Here is a 15,945-nt window from a genome sequence, read left to right as displayed (position 1 = left end):
CTGACCCTCAGGACACACACAGACCCTGGGGTCACTCTGCTGACTCTCAGGACACAGAGACCCTGGAGTCACTCTGCTGACACCTCAGGACACAGAGACCCTGGGGTCACTCTGCTGACACCTCAGGACACACACAGACCCTGAGGTCACTCTGCTGACCCTCAGGACACACACAGACCCTGAGGTCACTCTGCTGACCCTCAGGACACACACACAGACCCTGAGGTCACTGTGCTGAACCTCAGGACACACACAGACCCTGGGGTCACTCTGCTGACACCTCAGGACACACACAGACCCTGAGGTCACTCTGCTGACCCTCAGGACACACACACAGACCCTGAGGTCACTGTGCTGAACCTCAGGATACACACACAGACCCTGGGGTCACTCTGCTGACCCTCAGGACACACACACAGACCCTGGGGTCACTCTGCTGACACCTCAGGGAGCACAGAGAGTCACTGGGGTCACTCTGCTGACAGCTCAGGACACAGAGACCCCGGGGTCACTCTGCTGACACCTTCAGGCTGCTCTCCCAGGAGACGCGTCTCCAGGCTGCAGTCTAGCTGGTGGTGTCTTCTGTTTAGGAGAAATGTGCCACCTCTTAGCAGCATGCTTTTTCATCTCTAGCTTAGTTTGCTTTCTGAGTATAACAGACCATGATTTTAAAAGCCTTAAGTCACTGAGCCCGATCTCCTTGTCTGAAAGGAACTTAATGTTTCACTAATAAAACAACTGGATGTAAAATGCAGTGTGCAGACCCCACAATAAAGAAGATATTGTCTGTAAGGGGGTTTCACATTTCCAGGGAACTGCAAAAACATTGTTCTGCATGTGGTTTAAAACAGAAACAAAGAACTACTGAAACTGAAGATACATTAGCAGAGAGAAAAAAGGAAAAAGCTTCTTACCAGGTTCAGCTGTGGATCGAGGTTCTGTTCCCCACATGAGAAAAAAAGAAATCAAAACAGAGCATTAGAGTCAGTTTCCGTTCATACTAAACCTGCCCATCCTTTACTGTGACCTTGTCTAGGACACGTCTGCAAAAACACTGCAGACAAGCCCCATCGTACAAGAAAGAGGGATGGTAGATCAATTTATACTCCCATAAATAAACCAAAATTCCCTTAACAGCTCTCACTAGCAAGGGTTTCAACTGCAGTTCATAGAAGGCTCAGAGCCTCCTAAGATGACTGGCCCAACTTTGAATTCAAATGTGGATTTGCGATTTTGAGGAAGAAGAAAACAAAACCTCAGTCAGGGCATGTGAGGGCCCACAGCCAGCAGGATGGCTTTAACATGCTGGAGCCCATGTCCCCTCACTCTGAGATCACAAATCTACACACCTCACACCACTGTCCATAAACAGATACACAACCAGGCCTTCTGTACAGCACAGGGTCCTCTCTACCTCATATACCAAATAGTGACCTATTTGGAGCAAGAGTCCAAAAGAGGATGGACGTATGTATGCTGTTCTTAGTCATTCAGTCGTGTCTGACTCTTTGCAACCCCATGGACTGCAGCCTGCCAGGCTCCTCTGTCCTTGGGATTCTCCAGGCAAGAATACTGGAGTGGGTAGCCTACCCCTTCTCCAGGGGATCTTCCCAACCCAGGAATCAAACTGGGGTCTGCTGCACGGCAGGCAGATTCTTTGAAATCTGAGCCACCGGGGAAGCTCAGATGTGTGTATATGTATAGCTAAATCACTTCGCTGTACACTTGAAACTAATTCAGTATTGTAAATCAACTACATTTTAATAAAAATTAAAATTAAAAAAATATCTAGAGGGGTGGGCTGGAGTGGGAGGTTCAAGAGGGAGGAATAAAAAAATAATTTAAAAGTAATAAAATCCCCCCCAAAAAAAGGAAACAAAGAAGAAATCCATGCATGTCAGTGACTAAACCCTTCCTGGTTCTCCTGGACTGGAGACAAGGGCCTGGTCAGACCCGAGGGTGGTGCTGTGGGCAGTGTTGTGAGGGGACCCCCTCCTTACTTTTCTGCAAGATCCGGAAGTCCGGTGAGTCCTGGATCTCGCTGCCTTGTCGGAACCAGCAGACCTGCAGCGGGGGCGTGCCACGCACACGGCACTCCAGCACGACCACCTGGCCCTCAGACGCACAAATGTTCTGCAGCTCCTGAAACACCGGGACACGCCCATCAGGTCTGGGCTCACACAGCCACACAACACAGTCTCATGACACAGAGGAACACTTCCCAAGCTCAAAGGAACAAGCACAGGGTGTGCACCATGCACATGAGCCCCTCCTCAGGTCAGGAGAGCACTGTATCCCCGGTGATGAAGTGCGGGAGGTCCCGGGGCCCGCCCTGCAGGCCATGGGCTCCAGCACCCATGGAACTTCCCAGTGTCGGCGTGATCTGCCTTTATCTACATGAGGATGCACTGGTACAATGCACCCATGCTCCAACTGGGGGATCAGACAGGAGGGGAAGGAGATGCCACGTGTCCACCGGAGGAGCTCGCCAGGCTCCTCTGTCCAAGGGATTCTCCAGACAAGAATACTGGAGTGGGTCGCCATGCTCCTCTCCACGGGATCTCCCCAACCTAGGGACTGAACCTGGGTCTCCCATCTGTGCCCCCGGCTCCGACCTTCCCCCAGGACCTGCCTCTGTCCACCAGCATCCTGGGGCAGCTGTACCAGAACGAGGGCTGGCATTTCCTCATCTGCAGGTTCTTTTGTGTTTTTAATACTTAAATTTATTTTTAATTGAAGGATAATTGCTTTACAATATTGTGTTGGTTTCTGCCAAATAGCAACATGAGTCAACCATAGGTATAGATATACCCCCTCCCTGTGAACCTTCCTCCCACCTGCCTCCCCATCCGACCCTGCTAGGTTGTCACAGAGCCCTGGTTTGAGCTCCCTGAGTCACGCAGCAAATCTCCCACTGGAGATCCATTTTACCTATGGTGGTGTATATGTTCCTACACTACTCTCTCCACTCATCTGACCCTCTCCTTTCTCCCAGACCTGCTCCCCGGGTCCGTAAGTCTGTTCTCTTTGTCCGTGTCTCCACTGCGGCCCCACAGATAGATGCACCAGTACCCCTTTCCAGATTCCATTCACCTGCAGGTTCTGAGTGAAATAAAACGGGAGCACTTCCCCCACCTGACCTTCCTTGGCTCCTCCCTCTGACCAGCAGTGTCACCCTGGTGCTCCACCCACTCCAGCTCCAGAGCAATAAACTTTTACAGCCCAACAGACCAGAAATGAGTGTGGCTTCACTGATGCAAAGAGCTGAAGCTTGTAAACCGGCTACTGAAAACCAAAGGAATAACTGGCCCTTTCAGGTGCCTCCCCTTGCCTTCTTCCCCTGGCCATGGGCCCACTGAAACTTTCTACTACCTACGTGTGTGCCTACAGGGTATCGCATCTGATAAAGGACATGCACAGCTCTTGAAGGAAGTCAGATACAATAAATGATTATGCATAGAACCAAAGCAAACAAATTCACGGTAGGAAGTATGCTTTTTTTTTTCCTGTTTTCATTTTTGCTTTTTATTTTACATTTTCCTCAAGAGATGGCCAATGGTGTGCTGCAGAAAAACAGATCCTGTAGCAACTGGCCTGCAGGGCATGTGCTCTGGCCCCGTGGAATCCCTAGAAGTCCACAATGTGGGCAAAAGCCGGAAAGTCTAATGTACTCGGTGAGAATTTTGGTGCCAAAGGCCTTTATTGGTAAACGAAAAGGTGAATATTGTTACCTACTTCTGAGTCCATTCTCTCTTCATTCTTAGTTTTAAATGTAGAAAAGATTTTGGTTTTAAATGGACTTCCACTTTCTGATTAGTCCAGAGAGCAGTATTCCGTAGATCAGCAGGGAAGATGTTGCCCTCGGGGTGCAGCTAGTGAGGATGGAGTCATCGGTGTCCCCAGTGTGTCCAGGGAGCATTCACAGCACATTACAGACGCTTCACAAATACACTTCACGTGTGAGCTTCCAGACACCTACGGGCCTCTAGTTTGCTCCTAGGATTGTGCATACTGCTCACACTGGAAAATCACAAAGGTAGGACCTGGGTAGAAACCAGGCACGTCACACACACAGGCCTCCGTAGTCTTCCAAGGTGTGCCACATGGCTTCTCCTGAGTGAGCTTCTTCTCCTGACCAAAGCCACATCAGCACAGCTGACGTCGGAAGGCTGGTCTGGGGCCCTGGGGGTCTGAGGTCCCCAGGAGGGCATCGCGTGCTGTCGGGTCCACCTGGTACTAAGTCTCCCTGCAGGGTCCATGGCTCCAGGGAGAATGCCACCGGGGTGGCCGCTCTCCTGGCCCCGAGCATGTCCCTGGGGCCCATGAGCTGCTGTCCCCACCAGGTCGGCGGCCCCGGCTTCAGCCCCAGGGACCCCCACCAGGGGCATGGGGGGACACAGATGGAGGTGCCCAAGGACTGGAAGAGCCCAGGCCCCTGAAGGACGGAGCAGGGCAGGGAGGGGCACCGCCCCTAGGGGAAGGGTGCTGCAGGCACCTGCGAGGAGGGAGAGGCCCGCACCACAGGCGGGGATAGCCACTCTGCCGTTTGCGAGTTAAAAACTCAAGCTTTAGAAAAATGTGGACTTCTGGTTTCCTTTTCTATTAGGCTCTGAGCACGCCTCCTGGCTTCCTTTGGGGTGAAGGGGACACTGTGCTGGGGTCTCTGCCCCAGGAGCTGGGCTGCGCTGCTGGGACAAGGATGGGCTGCGGTTGGCCTGGAGGAGTTCTGCAGCCCTGCGGGAGGAAGCGGAAGTCTCAGGTCCCTCTCCGCCGGGTGCCCCAGGACGGGTGTGACACCTCAGCCTGGAGGTGCGCGGGGCCCTGGCTCCAAACCAACAGCGTTCCGACAACTCAGCAGGTCACACGGATTTCATGGATGGGGCTGCGTGTGAACAGCTCCTGAGCTCCATGTAGTGTTCATGCCGGCCGCTCTGTGAACGACTCCTGCTCTGAGCACGGACTGATGGATGCCCCCTGCGCTGTTATCCCGACACCGCTCTTCACAGGCGGGACAGGATTTTTCCTTCTTCGGGTATTTTATCCTGGGAAGGGGGAGGTGAACCCTCACTGGTGTTGTCGACAACCCTTATTCATTGACTGTGTCCTCCGTGAACATTCTGCAGGAAGAGGTCTTTAACCAAGCTGGCTGCGGGCTGGCTTAGGAGGAAGCATCACTCCCTGGACGAAGACAGACAGACTCTTCTCGGCTGTCTTGTGGAAGATTCACAGATCTCAGATAACGGACTACAGAAACCACTGTCACATTCGTCTTCCGTTACTTGGGGTTGATCCTGTGAGGTGGCTGAGGCCGGGGCCCACTTCTGAGGAACCTACCCTGCCCAAGGAGCCTCGCGTTGCTGGGACATCTTGTGGGAGCTCTCGGGGCCTCATCTGTCTGTCTGTCCAGGCTTGAGCCAGCCCTGCCATCCTGGCGCTCTGCTCTAGGGAGTCCTGACATGTTAGATCCTAACACCATCTCAGCCTGCCCCTGCAGGAGGACCCTGGCTGCTCTCAGCCACTTTCTAAACCACAAAAGATTTAGAATCAGACTGCCAAGTTCAACAACAAACGTCGGTAAAAACGAGGATCTGTTGGAATTTGAGCTATATTACACTGAACTTAGAGACTGGCCTGGGGGCATGGCTTCTGCCAGTATGCTGGTACACAGACATGGGGCACCTCTTCAACTGAGCCTTTTAAATATCTTTCATTCCAAAAATGATACAAGTGAACTTACATACAAAATAGAAACAGACCCACACACTTAGAAAACTAACTTTACTGTTACCAAAGGGGAAGGGTCGGCGGGGGGCGGGAATAAATTAGGAGATTGGGACTGCCGTGTACAGACTACGGTCTATCTAAAATAGATAACCAACAAGAAGCTACTGTATTACACAGGGAACTCTACTCAATATTTTTAAAACTCTATAAGGAAAAAGAATCTGAAAAAAAGTACCTGTGTAACTGAATCACTTTGCTGTACACCCGAAGCTAACACAGCACTATAAATCAACTCAACTCCAATTATAACATTTATAATTGTCTCAGAAAGAGGTGGGGAGGAGACAGAGGAGAAACACCCCAGGGGACCTTTTCTGAGCTCAGCTGGCCATCACGCCTGGCGATGCAAAACACGCACTGAGACCAACTGAAAATCTGTGCGTTGGTTTTAAACCATCTACAGGCCTTGTTGGTTTCCCAGGTTCCCATCCATCATCCTGTCTCCTCCCATGCACTGTTTGGTTTTCCCAGTCTATTCTGACTTCTATCAGGCCCCCCTTTCTCAGACGCTTATATGGTCATGGTCGCACAGCGTCTGTGCACTGAGTATCTGTTCAGCCCCACCTCGGTAAGAACCTGTTCATCACGCGTTTTAATGCTTAAAGACTATACATGAGGCCACAGGGGAATGGAACCAAAGGCCCAGAGCAAACTCAGGATGAGACGTGCAGGTGCCTGACCTTGGTGAAGACAGGCGGGAGGCAGGCGGCAGCGGGTCCATCCGGCCGGCAGAGGAACAAGGTGGGGCTGGGGGCCTGGAGGACAGAGGCACGTGGGTCAGACTCGGAACACACAAACCACGAAAAGACGGGCCCACACCGGCGACAGCACGGCCACCGACAGGGCTAAGCATTCACTGCACACCTGCCAGTGCCTACACAGCGGCTCACAGAATGGTCTCTGCAAACCCCGCTCTGCTTCGGGGGTTGGCAGGGAGTTTCTGCTACACATGCCTCCTCGAGAGACTTCTACTGCTTGACTCTTGCCTCGTGTCTCATCTCAGATGTGCTTTCTCTACAGTTCGCATAGCCAGCATACCACAGAGTACATAAGCAAGAGCTAGTCGCTCAGTCATGCCCGACTCTTTTGCGACCCCATGGACTGTAGTCTGCCAGGCTCCTCTGTCCACGGAACTCTCCAGGCAAGAGTACTGGAGTGGGCTGCCGTTCCCTTCTCCAGGGGATCTTCCCCACCCAGGGATCGAACCCTGGTTTCCCTGCACTGCAGGCGGATTCTTTACCACTGAGCCACCAGGGGCGCCCTGTAATTTGTAAAACACCCACGGGCACTGGCGCTCAGTGGCTGGAGGGTACACTGATGTTCATTAGACACACTTATGACTCAAGAATGACCTCACGTTGCAAGAGTCTTGGGTTTACAGATGCCCATCATAGCACCAAGGCTAAGTATCACATTTGATTTAGAGACATCTAGATTCTAACTTTTTACTTAAAAAAAGCTTCAGGTCTTCTGTGTTTGCAAAGTGAACTCACTACAATGACCCAGTTGTGGGTACTGTTGTTCTTGGATAAAGCAGTCTTACAATGAAACGGAAGCAGGATGAAAATGCATAGTGAAGTGAAGGAATCTGAATATTCCTATATTATCTGCTAAGCTCTCAGAGGACAGGTGGACTTCTGAGCTCTATCAGGTGGACTTTGGGGATAAGGCGGACTTTTCTCATTTTCTGCTTTGATTTAAATGAGCTAATGAATTTGGCTACATGGAAGATGGCACGTATGTGAGCGAGAATCAAGCAGTAACAGCCAAGACAGATCCCACTTTATCAGAGGATTAGCTGCGAGAAAAAGAAATTCCCAAAGGAAATGCAGATGTTGATTAATCGGTGGTGTGTCTCAGGTTAAAAATTATTTTTAGTGCATTAAAAGGAAGAACTTATCATTGTCTTTTCTCCCAGTTGTGTGTCCACTGAGGAGGTATTTCAAGGGAGGACTAGTTGGGGTCTCTACGCTAAAGAGTCTGACTCCCCTCAGGCTGTGGATAAGGCTCACCTGCTGAACAGGGACTGACAGAGGCTGGATCACAGCTGTGGTCACTCCTGACTTTGGAGATGACGATCCAATGGTCAGGGACACGGAAGTGGTTTTCTTCTGAGCTCTGGAAAGTAAGGAGTGAAGTCTTGGGTCACAATTTCCTAAGCAGGAATTATTCTTTGAAACATTTCCACAGAACAGGCCAGTTTATGTTTGCTCAATCTGCTTCAACTGTAACTGCTTCAGACATGGGGACCCACAACCCATCGTTAGAACAGTGGTGTTCAGTGTCTGTTCAGACGGCCCCACAGTCATCAGCAAAATAAACACACAGATGAAAGTAGCTCATGAACTATGTATCTCAGCTCTTATTAGAAAGCAGAAAGTACTGAACTGGAAAATCCTAAAAGATAATACTTCGATAAGCCCAGTCTATGGCAGTAAGCAGATACGTTTAGGAAATGCTTAGGACCGGGCTTCTATATTTAATTCAAAGTTCTGGTGGTTGGTTTTCAGTACAGCAACTGCTCTTCATTCCCATTAACCATTGTGTAAAGTTGAGAATGTCTTGGACTGTGGTCTTTTCTTAGTGCCTAAAAGTTAAGAGTTGTTCCTAGGCCCAATTTTGCTAAGTCACAGCCTATGGAATCTCAAGTGAGTCATGTAACTTCACTAAACTTGAGATCCTTGTCTGAATGCACAAGTGGCCGAGTATGTGATCTTATTAAGAGCCCTTTAACACAAATGCTCAGTTAGCACTCAGTCATGTCTCTTTGCCACACTGTGGACTGTAGCCCACCAGGCTCCTCTGTCCATAGGATTCTTCAGGCAAGAACACTGGAGTGGGTTGCCATGCCCTCCTCCAGGGGATCTTCCCAACCCAGGGATCACACCCATGTCTCCTGGATTGGCAGGCAGATTCTTTACCACTCAGCCACCAGGGAGGCCCCCTTTAAAATGAATGGTCAGTGATAATTTGATGCTGAATGGCTGTGATTGTTATCTATATACTAGTAAATCAAACAAATTTATTAGCACCGTCTCAAATTCATGGAGTTTTATACAAAATCTTGCTAGATTTTATCTTTGCAAAATAATTAAGATCCTAAATATTACTAATAATCCCTATGTCTTTGTAGGGAGAATTAAATTTTGAGGTTTTCATGACATGATCTAACTGGAGATACACTTTATCCAAATGGACATCTATTTCTAGCCTAATTAGATATTTTCTAATTTATGTGATAAGTTGTTTGTCATTTACATTTTAGTAATGATTTAAGTAATTTTCTCTCAATGTGACTGCCCCTTCTACACATTTATAAGCAGTCAGTTGTCATTGGAACTAATGTTGTGGATGGTTAGATTTTGGGACACGGATGATGAAATGCAGGTTTCAAAGTTCAAAAGTCAAAGACTACGTTCCAGGTTCAAGCATCTGGTCTCTGACTGACATCAGCTGACCTCTGCCTTCAGTGCACAACACAAGTGGCCTCACTGAGCCCAAGTCTGCTGACACCTTCTACTTAAACTGACGGGATCGTACACACTTACTGTGGCATGGCTCCAGGTTTCGATCTGAAAGCTAAACTTTCACTGTCAGAATCTGTTGAACTGGCACCTGAGAGAAAAAAAAAAAAAAAAAATGTAGGTCTATAACCTATTAACAAATAACACAGACTTATATCCGCTTCCAAGGGTAATATTCTTCATTCAGACAGTAACATACAGTCTTACTTTGAAATAGAGAATGTTTCATACCATTTTTACTTAGGCTGTTTTTTCAGATAATCAGTTTAAAAAAGAAATATTGAAAAGCTTTCTTCAAATCAGTATGTGTTTGGTGTCAGATTTATTATTAGTTTCATTTTTGTCCCTTTGGGTATTGTAACCATACTTTTAAATGGCTTAAAAACTATGGAATCAATGTGTGTGTGTCTGTGTGTAAAGACAGCCATGGTCTTAAACTTCAGCTCTTTCCAGCAGATTGCACGGTAGCAGTAGCAGTGTGTGTCCTCAGTCGTGTCCGACTCTTTTGCGCCATCATGGAGTGTAGCTCACCAGGCTCCTCTGTCCATGGGATTCTCCAGGCAAGAACACTGGCGTGGGCTGCCACTTCCTCCTCCAGGGGATCTTTCCAACCCAGGGACTGGACCTGTGTGTCTTGTATCTCATGCATTGGCAGGAGGATTCGTTACCACTGTGTCACCTGGAAGCCCAGATTACACAGTGTGGATTATCAATACCTTCACTCATTGATGAGGAGATGCTTTCTGACTCTGATCAGCTGGAGCTTGACTGTGGCTTCACTCGTGAATGGCGGGGGGGGGGGGGGGGGGTCTCTAAATTTGGATCATACTCTCCAAAGTTCATTCGCTTCATTGCTGTGTTTAAATTAAGGGTCACCTCGTTGGGTTTTCAGGCCAAAAGGCAGGCTGTACTTGTACTTGTACATTTTAATGCTCATGTATTTTGTGACAAGAGATTTTAGGTGACATTTAGAATTAACTGTGATGGTTAGAAGTACATTCTTGATAATTCCTTTATGAGACATATTTAACATGAGTTATTTAAATTATCTATTTATAATATCTTAAAGTAAAATAATATATGCTTATAGAAAAGTAAAGCAGGGACAGATTGAAGGCAAAAGGAGAAGGAGGTGAAAGAGGATGAGATGGTTAGATGGCATCACTGACTCCATGGTCGTGAATTTGAGCAAGCTTTGGGAGACAGTGAAGGACAGGGGAGCCTGGGGTCCTGCAATCCATGGGGTTGCAAAGAATTGGACACGGCTGAGTGACTGAACAACACAGCAGGAGAGTAACCAAGCAGCACAGAATTGTGTGACATCAGAGTGCACACCAGTACATCCCGTCCCTGATGCCATCCTGCACACGCTAACAGTCTGGCTGTAATTTTCAGACAAACTGAGTGTATTAACAAGCGTACAGTGGACCGCCCTGTTATCAGTGGGGGATACATTCCAAAACTCCAAAACCATGGACAGCACCAAACCCTATCAATGGTATTTTCCCTATACAGACACACCTAAGATAAAGTGTAGTTTGCAACTTGGGCACAGTAAGAGTTGAACAACAATAACTAATGGTAAAACAGAACAACTGTAACAATGTAATTATATCACAGTTATAATAATGACACAGGTATATGACTATGGTATCTCTCCCTCTTAGAATATCTTACTGTATACATTCAATGCCTTCACACACTGGCTGTAAATTTTAGGGTTTCAGACATAACAGCAAAACAATGTGGATTTCTTCCACCTTCTTCACTGCCTTATGGATCAAAGGGTCATTCTCACCATCCATCTTGGCAACCTCAGCATATGGTTTTCTGCCCTTTTCTCACTAACTCTCACCTTTCACTTAAAGGAACCCTGTGCAGCTTCCCTATGGCATGTCCAAACTGCCAGCATCGCTCCCCTGGTGCTGTGGGGTCATTTTTAGTAAAATTATGGTTGGTAAACACAAGCCCTGGGCCCTCAGTCTGACAACCTTGGTGACTGACAGGCGGGACAGGGATAACTCATGGCCCAGGGGCTGAAGCTGAGGTGAACAATCTCCTCAACACTGCTCAGATGGCGCAAAATTCAACAGTGGTCAACTGTTTACTTCTGGAACTTTCCATTTAATATTTTCACTTTCCCTGATGAGGGGAGACTGTATATCTGTGAACATATTTGCACAAACAGAATTGCCCTACATGTGTCTCTGCAGTTGGCTGTCTACCTGCAGACAGCAGCTTCTCAGCTGTTACTGAGGGTGAGCGCCCTGCTCAGGTAACGGTGGGTGTTCGCTGTCCTGCACCTACTGAAGCCCTCGCTCCAGAGCCAGGGCTCTGCAACAAGAGCAACCACCCCAGTGAGATGCCCGCACAGCACAGCTAGAGAGGAGCCCCCGCTCACCACAACTAGAGAGGAGCCCGCGCAGCAACAAGGACTCAGGTCAACCAAAAGTGCATAAATAAATTAGTATTTTTTAAAAAAACAGACAAGCCTTTGGAGCTTTCTAAAAGAAAAAAACATGAAGCAATTATTGAAGGGCACCGCTTCATCCAATGTGTCTGCACTTAAAAGTGTCACTCTTCCTGGTTAACCGCACTGCTCAAACTCAGAAGCCCCTTCCTACTGGTGAGGATCTGATCCTGCCTGCTGCTAAGGAAGTCCGTCCTGAACTTTCGGGAGACGCTGCAGCTCAGAAGGTGGCACATGTTCCTCCTTGGCCAGCACGGTAACTAGACGAGCTGATGAAACAGCAGAGGGTGCTGGGGCAGGTGGTTGGGGGTGCGTGAATCCCCGTGGAACGCAGTCCAGGCTGACGAGTCTGCTGACGTGGGCAACGGACAGCAGTGCTTGTTTCTGGGCTATATGTTTTCCAGGAGGATGTGCAAGCGGACAGGCTACCTGCACTTTTGTTGCCAGCCAGCACCACAGCCGCTGAACTGGTAAGTCTTGGGATGACTACGTATCAGGAAACAGAGTGGGTCACTGTGTGACAGTACACACTGTATCGGCATATACACGGATGGAGCGGCTGCCGAGACTGGAAGGCTTTCTGGTTTCACTACTCGGTCAAAGACTTTGCTTCTGGATATGTCTATCTCCTGTGTCATCCACAGAGAACCAAACGCTGGCTAGCCAGAAAATGTCACCCGAACATAACAGTGCTTTGCAGGACGTGATTAAAAGGACGAACCACACTAAACTACATGCCCTTAACTCACGTCTGTTGGCACAGCCCTGCGAGGAGATGAACGCCGAGCACACACATCTGCTCTTGTGCACAGAAGGGAGAGAGCTTTCTACAGGCAGGCCCTGGCCAGTCTCTGAGGTATGAGAGCCACTCCAGAGACTTAAAAAAACTGTCACTGCTGGCAGCACATACCTGTGACACAGAGTGGGTCGCAAACCTTGCTCACTTGTGTGACATATTCAGCCTGTTCAATGAACTCATTCTGTCACTTCAGCTGTGCTCAAGTTGGTAGAGAAAGTAGGTGTGTTCAGAACAAACTGGAATCACGAGGGCAACAAGTGAGGATTGGGAGTATGGACAATTCAAACATTAGCAGAGATTCTGAAAGAGACTGAGCCACAGCCTTCTTTCTCCCAGCTAGAGTATGATCACCTATCTCAGCTTTTCAAAGGAGTTTGAGCATTACTTTCCAACCACAAAAGACCCGGGAGCTGGGAAGGAACGGACCCGTGACCAATCTGTGAACAGGCCAGGTGAGTCAACTTTGTCCATCCTAGAAGATCAACTGCTTGAGACCGCAAATGGTGGCGGCCTTAAGAGTACATCTGATACAACTTCAAATCTCCAGCCATTCTGGATTAAAGTGAAGGTGAATATGCTGAGGTTTCTACAAAAGTACCGAAAAGCCTGCTTCCGTTTCCAACATCCCATCTTCATGAAGCAGGGTTTTCTGACAGCAACCAAAACGAGATGATGGAGTACACTGGACATGAGCACACACTCTGGGTGTTCCTGTCACTCCCACTGTCCCTAGATGGGACCATCCAGTTGCAGGAAAACAAGCTCAGGGTTCCCTCCGATTCTGCACTACGGTGAGCTGCGTAATTATTTCATCATATATCACAATGTAATACTAACAAGGAAATAAAGTGCACAATAAATGTGATGCACTTGAATCATCCCAAAACCACCCCCACCCCTGACCCTCAGAAAACTGTCTTCCACGGTACAGGTCCCTGGGGCCAAAAGCGTCGGGGACTTGAGCACCCTGGGTACCACCGTGAAACTGTTGACAGCGGCTCCTCACCGCCCACACACTGCTGGGGGAGTCCGTTTCCTTCTCCCTTCCCAGACTTTGTCCCCTGGCACCGTACTCTGTCTCCCTCTGCAGAGTCTGTTTTCTCTCTTGGACTATTTTCACAGCAGGGAAAGGAAGCCTTTCACACAGACTCTAGTAAGTCTACTATGAAAACCAACAAGCAAACAGACGGCAGAAAGCATCCTGACCCCGTGCTCCTGTCCAAATTCCGGCCCCTGCCCTGTGGCATCTGGGCAGGACCTCTGGGCACCACCCAGGCATCCCCACGTTTCCTTCCATGTCCAAGGACCTCAGTGCACCGGTCCCTCCAGTGCTCACGGCCCCTCTTGTTGAAATCGCCATCAGCACCCGTAGCTGTGTGTCCTCATCCTTTGCGAGAGACCTTCCGCAATGGGGGCCCGAGTCGGCCGGCTCTCCCTCCCTGCCTCCTCAAACACTGACCTGTTCCACCCGCCCAGGGCCCCCGCTTTGCTCCCTGGCAGCACCTCCTTGCCCTGGTGCACCCAGGTCGGGGGTCATCCTCGGCTCAGATGGTCCATCTGGTCCTGTGCCCTGGGCCACCATCTACCTCCTGAAGCTTCCAGGACACGTCCTCACCCTGGGCACTAACTATGCCCACACATTCCCCTGCCCACCTGTGTCCACTCGGCTGTCTAGAGGGCCACACACACAGGTCACCCACTCCCCTCTGTGCCCAACTCCCCACCTTCCCATCTCACTGATGGGCCACGTCGTCCACACCAATGGAGAAGCCAAAACCCCTGGGTCTGCTGGTTGCCGTGACCCCTCAGCCCGCACCTGCCCCAGCACGTGGCTGTGGAGTCCGACCGCCTCTCCCTCTGTCTACACAGCATGCTTCCCCAGTACCAAAAGCCTCAGGCCTGCTGCAGCACGCGTCTTACTAGGCTCCCGATTACAAGCCAAACTTCAGTTTAAAAACAGAAATCGGGTACTCTGACTTTTTACTGTAAACCTTCACTGGTGATGATTTTATGTAGAGTAACGGCCAGCTTGCCAACGGCGCCCACAAGGCCCCACATCCCGTGTGAGCTGGCCACCGCCCAGCTGCCCCCTCAGCTCCAGGACACACGCGCTGCTCCTGCGGCAACCCCTCGACCCATGCCCCCACATCTGGAGCACCTTCCCTTCGGCCTTCCCAACACTTTCTCTCAGAGTTGGGACTGAGGGCAGATGCCACCCCTCAGAAAGACCTCCCGACTTTCCCCCGCCACCTCTGCTCTCTTCCAGGCTTGCTGGGGGCAGGCCCTTCCCCTCCTGGAGCATTTCTGAGCAAGGGCAGAGGCCTAGCCTGACCAGCAAGGGTCCCCACCCAGCACCCAGACCTCTGCCTGCCCTCCAGGGGCCTCTCGGGGAGCACATGGCCACTGCCCCAAAGCTCAGTGATGTCCTGAGACGTTGCAGATGCACATCCCAGGCCCGCGCTGGATGGGCTGATGACCAAGTGGCCCCAAGACCCTGAGTCCACCTGTGTCTTCCTCTGTGGCTGCTAAGAAGGGGTCACACTGCCTGGGTCTAGTCCTTGAGGCTCAGGTAAGTGTGTGTGTGTGTGTGTGTGTGTGTGTGTGTGTGTGTGTGTGTGTGTGTGTGTGTGTGTGTGTGTGTGTGTGTGTGTGTGTGTGTGTGAGTGTCTGTGAGAGACAGTGTGTGTGTGTGTTTCTGTGTGTGCGTGAAAGACAGAGTGTGTGTGAGGTCTGGAGCTCTGCGAGTCTCCCTAAGCAGCAGTTCCCCAGCCACAGAACGGGGTGATTTTCCTAAGCACTAAATGAGATAATCCATGTAGAAATGAAGACCAGTGCCTGGTTCCCACCCAACACAAGGAGAAAAAGTTATCACTGTTCTTAAGCTGAAATTTTCTCACTACCGTTCTAAAATTTCATGCACAAGACAGTGAGATTTAGACAGTTTCCAACCAGTAGGCCGTTACACTTTTAGGGATGGTTTTGTTGAGGTTTCTGAATCTATAAGAAATTTCCTAGACTCTGGTAACCGGCCCCATACTGTATGCAGAAAGCAACAGCAACAACAGAGACACCCCAAGCCTCATGGAGTAAGGAACGCAGAACCATCCTTTCCATTCAGTCATAAGAGGAGCCCAAGAGTTTGTGTGAAATTCTCTCCCATCTCATGTAATTATTCTTAGAGGTATAAATACACCAAAATCAGGCTTTAAAAAAGCTATCGCCCTGACTTCACAGGGGCAAGGAGCAGTTTCCTACAGCGCTTTCCAGGAGGCTCTTTCATCTGATTCCACCCAGACCACTCCTCCCATCAGCACCAGGATCTGAAGCCGGACCCGTGACCACATGTGGCCAGTGTAACTGGGGGTGTT

General features: G+C 49.6%; 1 protein-coding gene across 4 annotated transcripts in view; it reads right to left on the bottom strand.

Moving 5' to 3' along the window:
- Positions 1 to 15,945, bottom strand: part of PALLD (palladin, cytoskeletal associated protein) — a 377,075-nt gene that overhangs the window by 197,026 nt on the left and 164,104 nt on the right. For all 4 annotated transcript variants that reach the window (XM_052645047.1, XM_052645048.1, XM_052645049.1 and 1 more), the window contains exons 4-8: positions 9,333 to 9,399; positions 7,797 to 7,902; positions 6,465 to 6,539; positions 2,001 to 2,142; positions 915 to 938 (exon numbers count right to left, since the gene is read on the bottom strand). In XM_052645047.1, the coding sequence (XP_052501007.1) occupies positions 915 to 938; positions 2,001 to 2,142; positions 6,465 to 6,539; positions 7,797 to 7,902; positions 9,333 to 9,399 (414 nt within the window). The remainder of the gene's footprint in view (positions 1 to 914; positions 939 to 2,000; positions 2,143 to 6,464; positions 6,540 to 7,796; positions 7,903 to 9,332; positions 9,400 to 15,945) is intronic.

This window comes from Budorcas taxicolor, chromosome 8 (genome assembly GCF_023091745.1).
Source record: "Budorcas taxicolor isolate Tak-1 chromosome 8, Takin1.1, whole genome shotgun sequence".
NCBI lineage: Eukaryota > Metazoa > Chordata > Mammalia > Artiodactyla > Bovidae > Budorcas > Budorcas taxicolor.
This window is presented reverse-complemented; position numbering and strand designations above follow the sequence as displayed.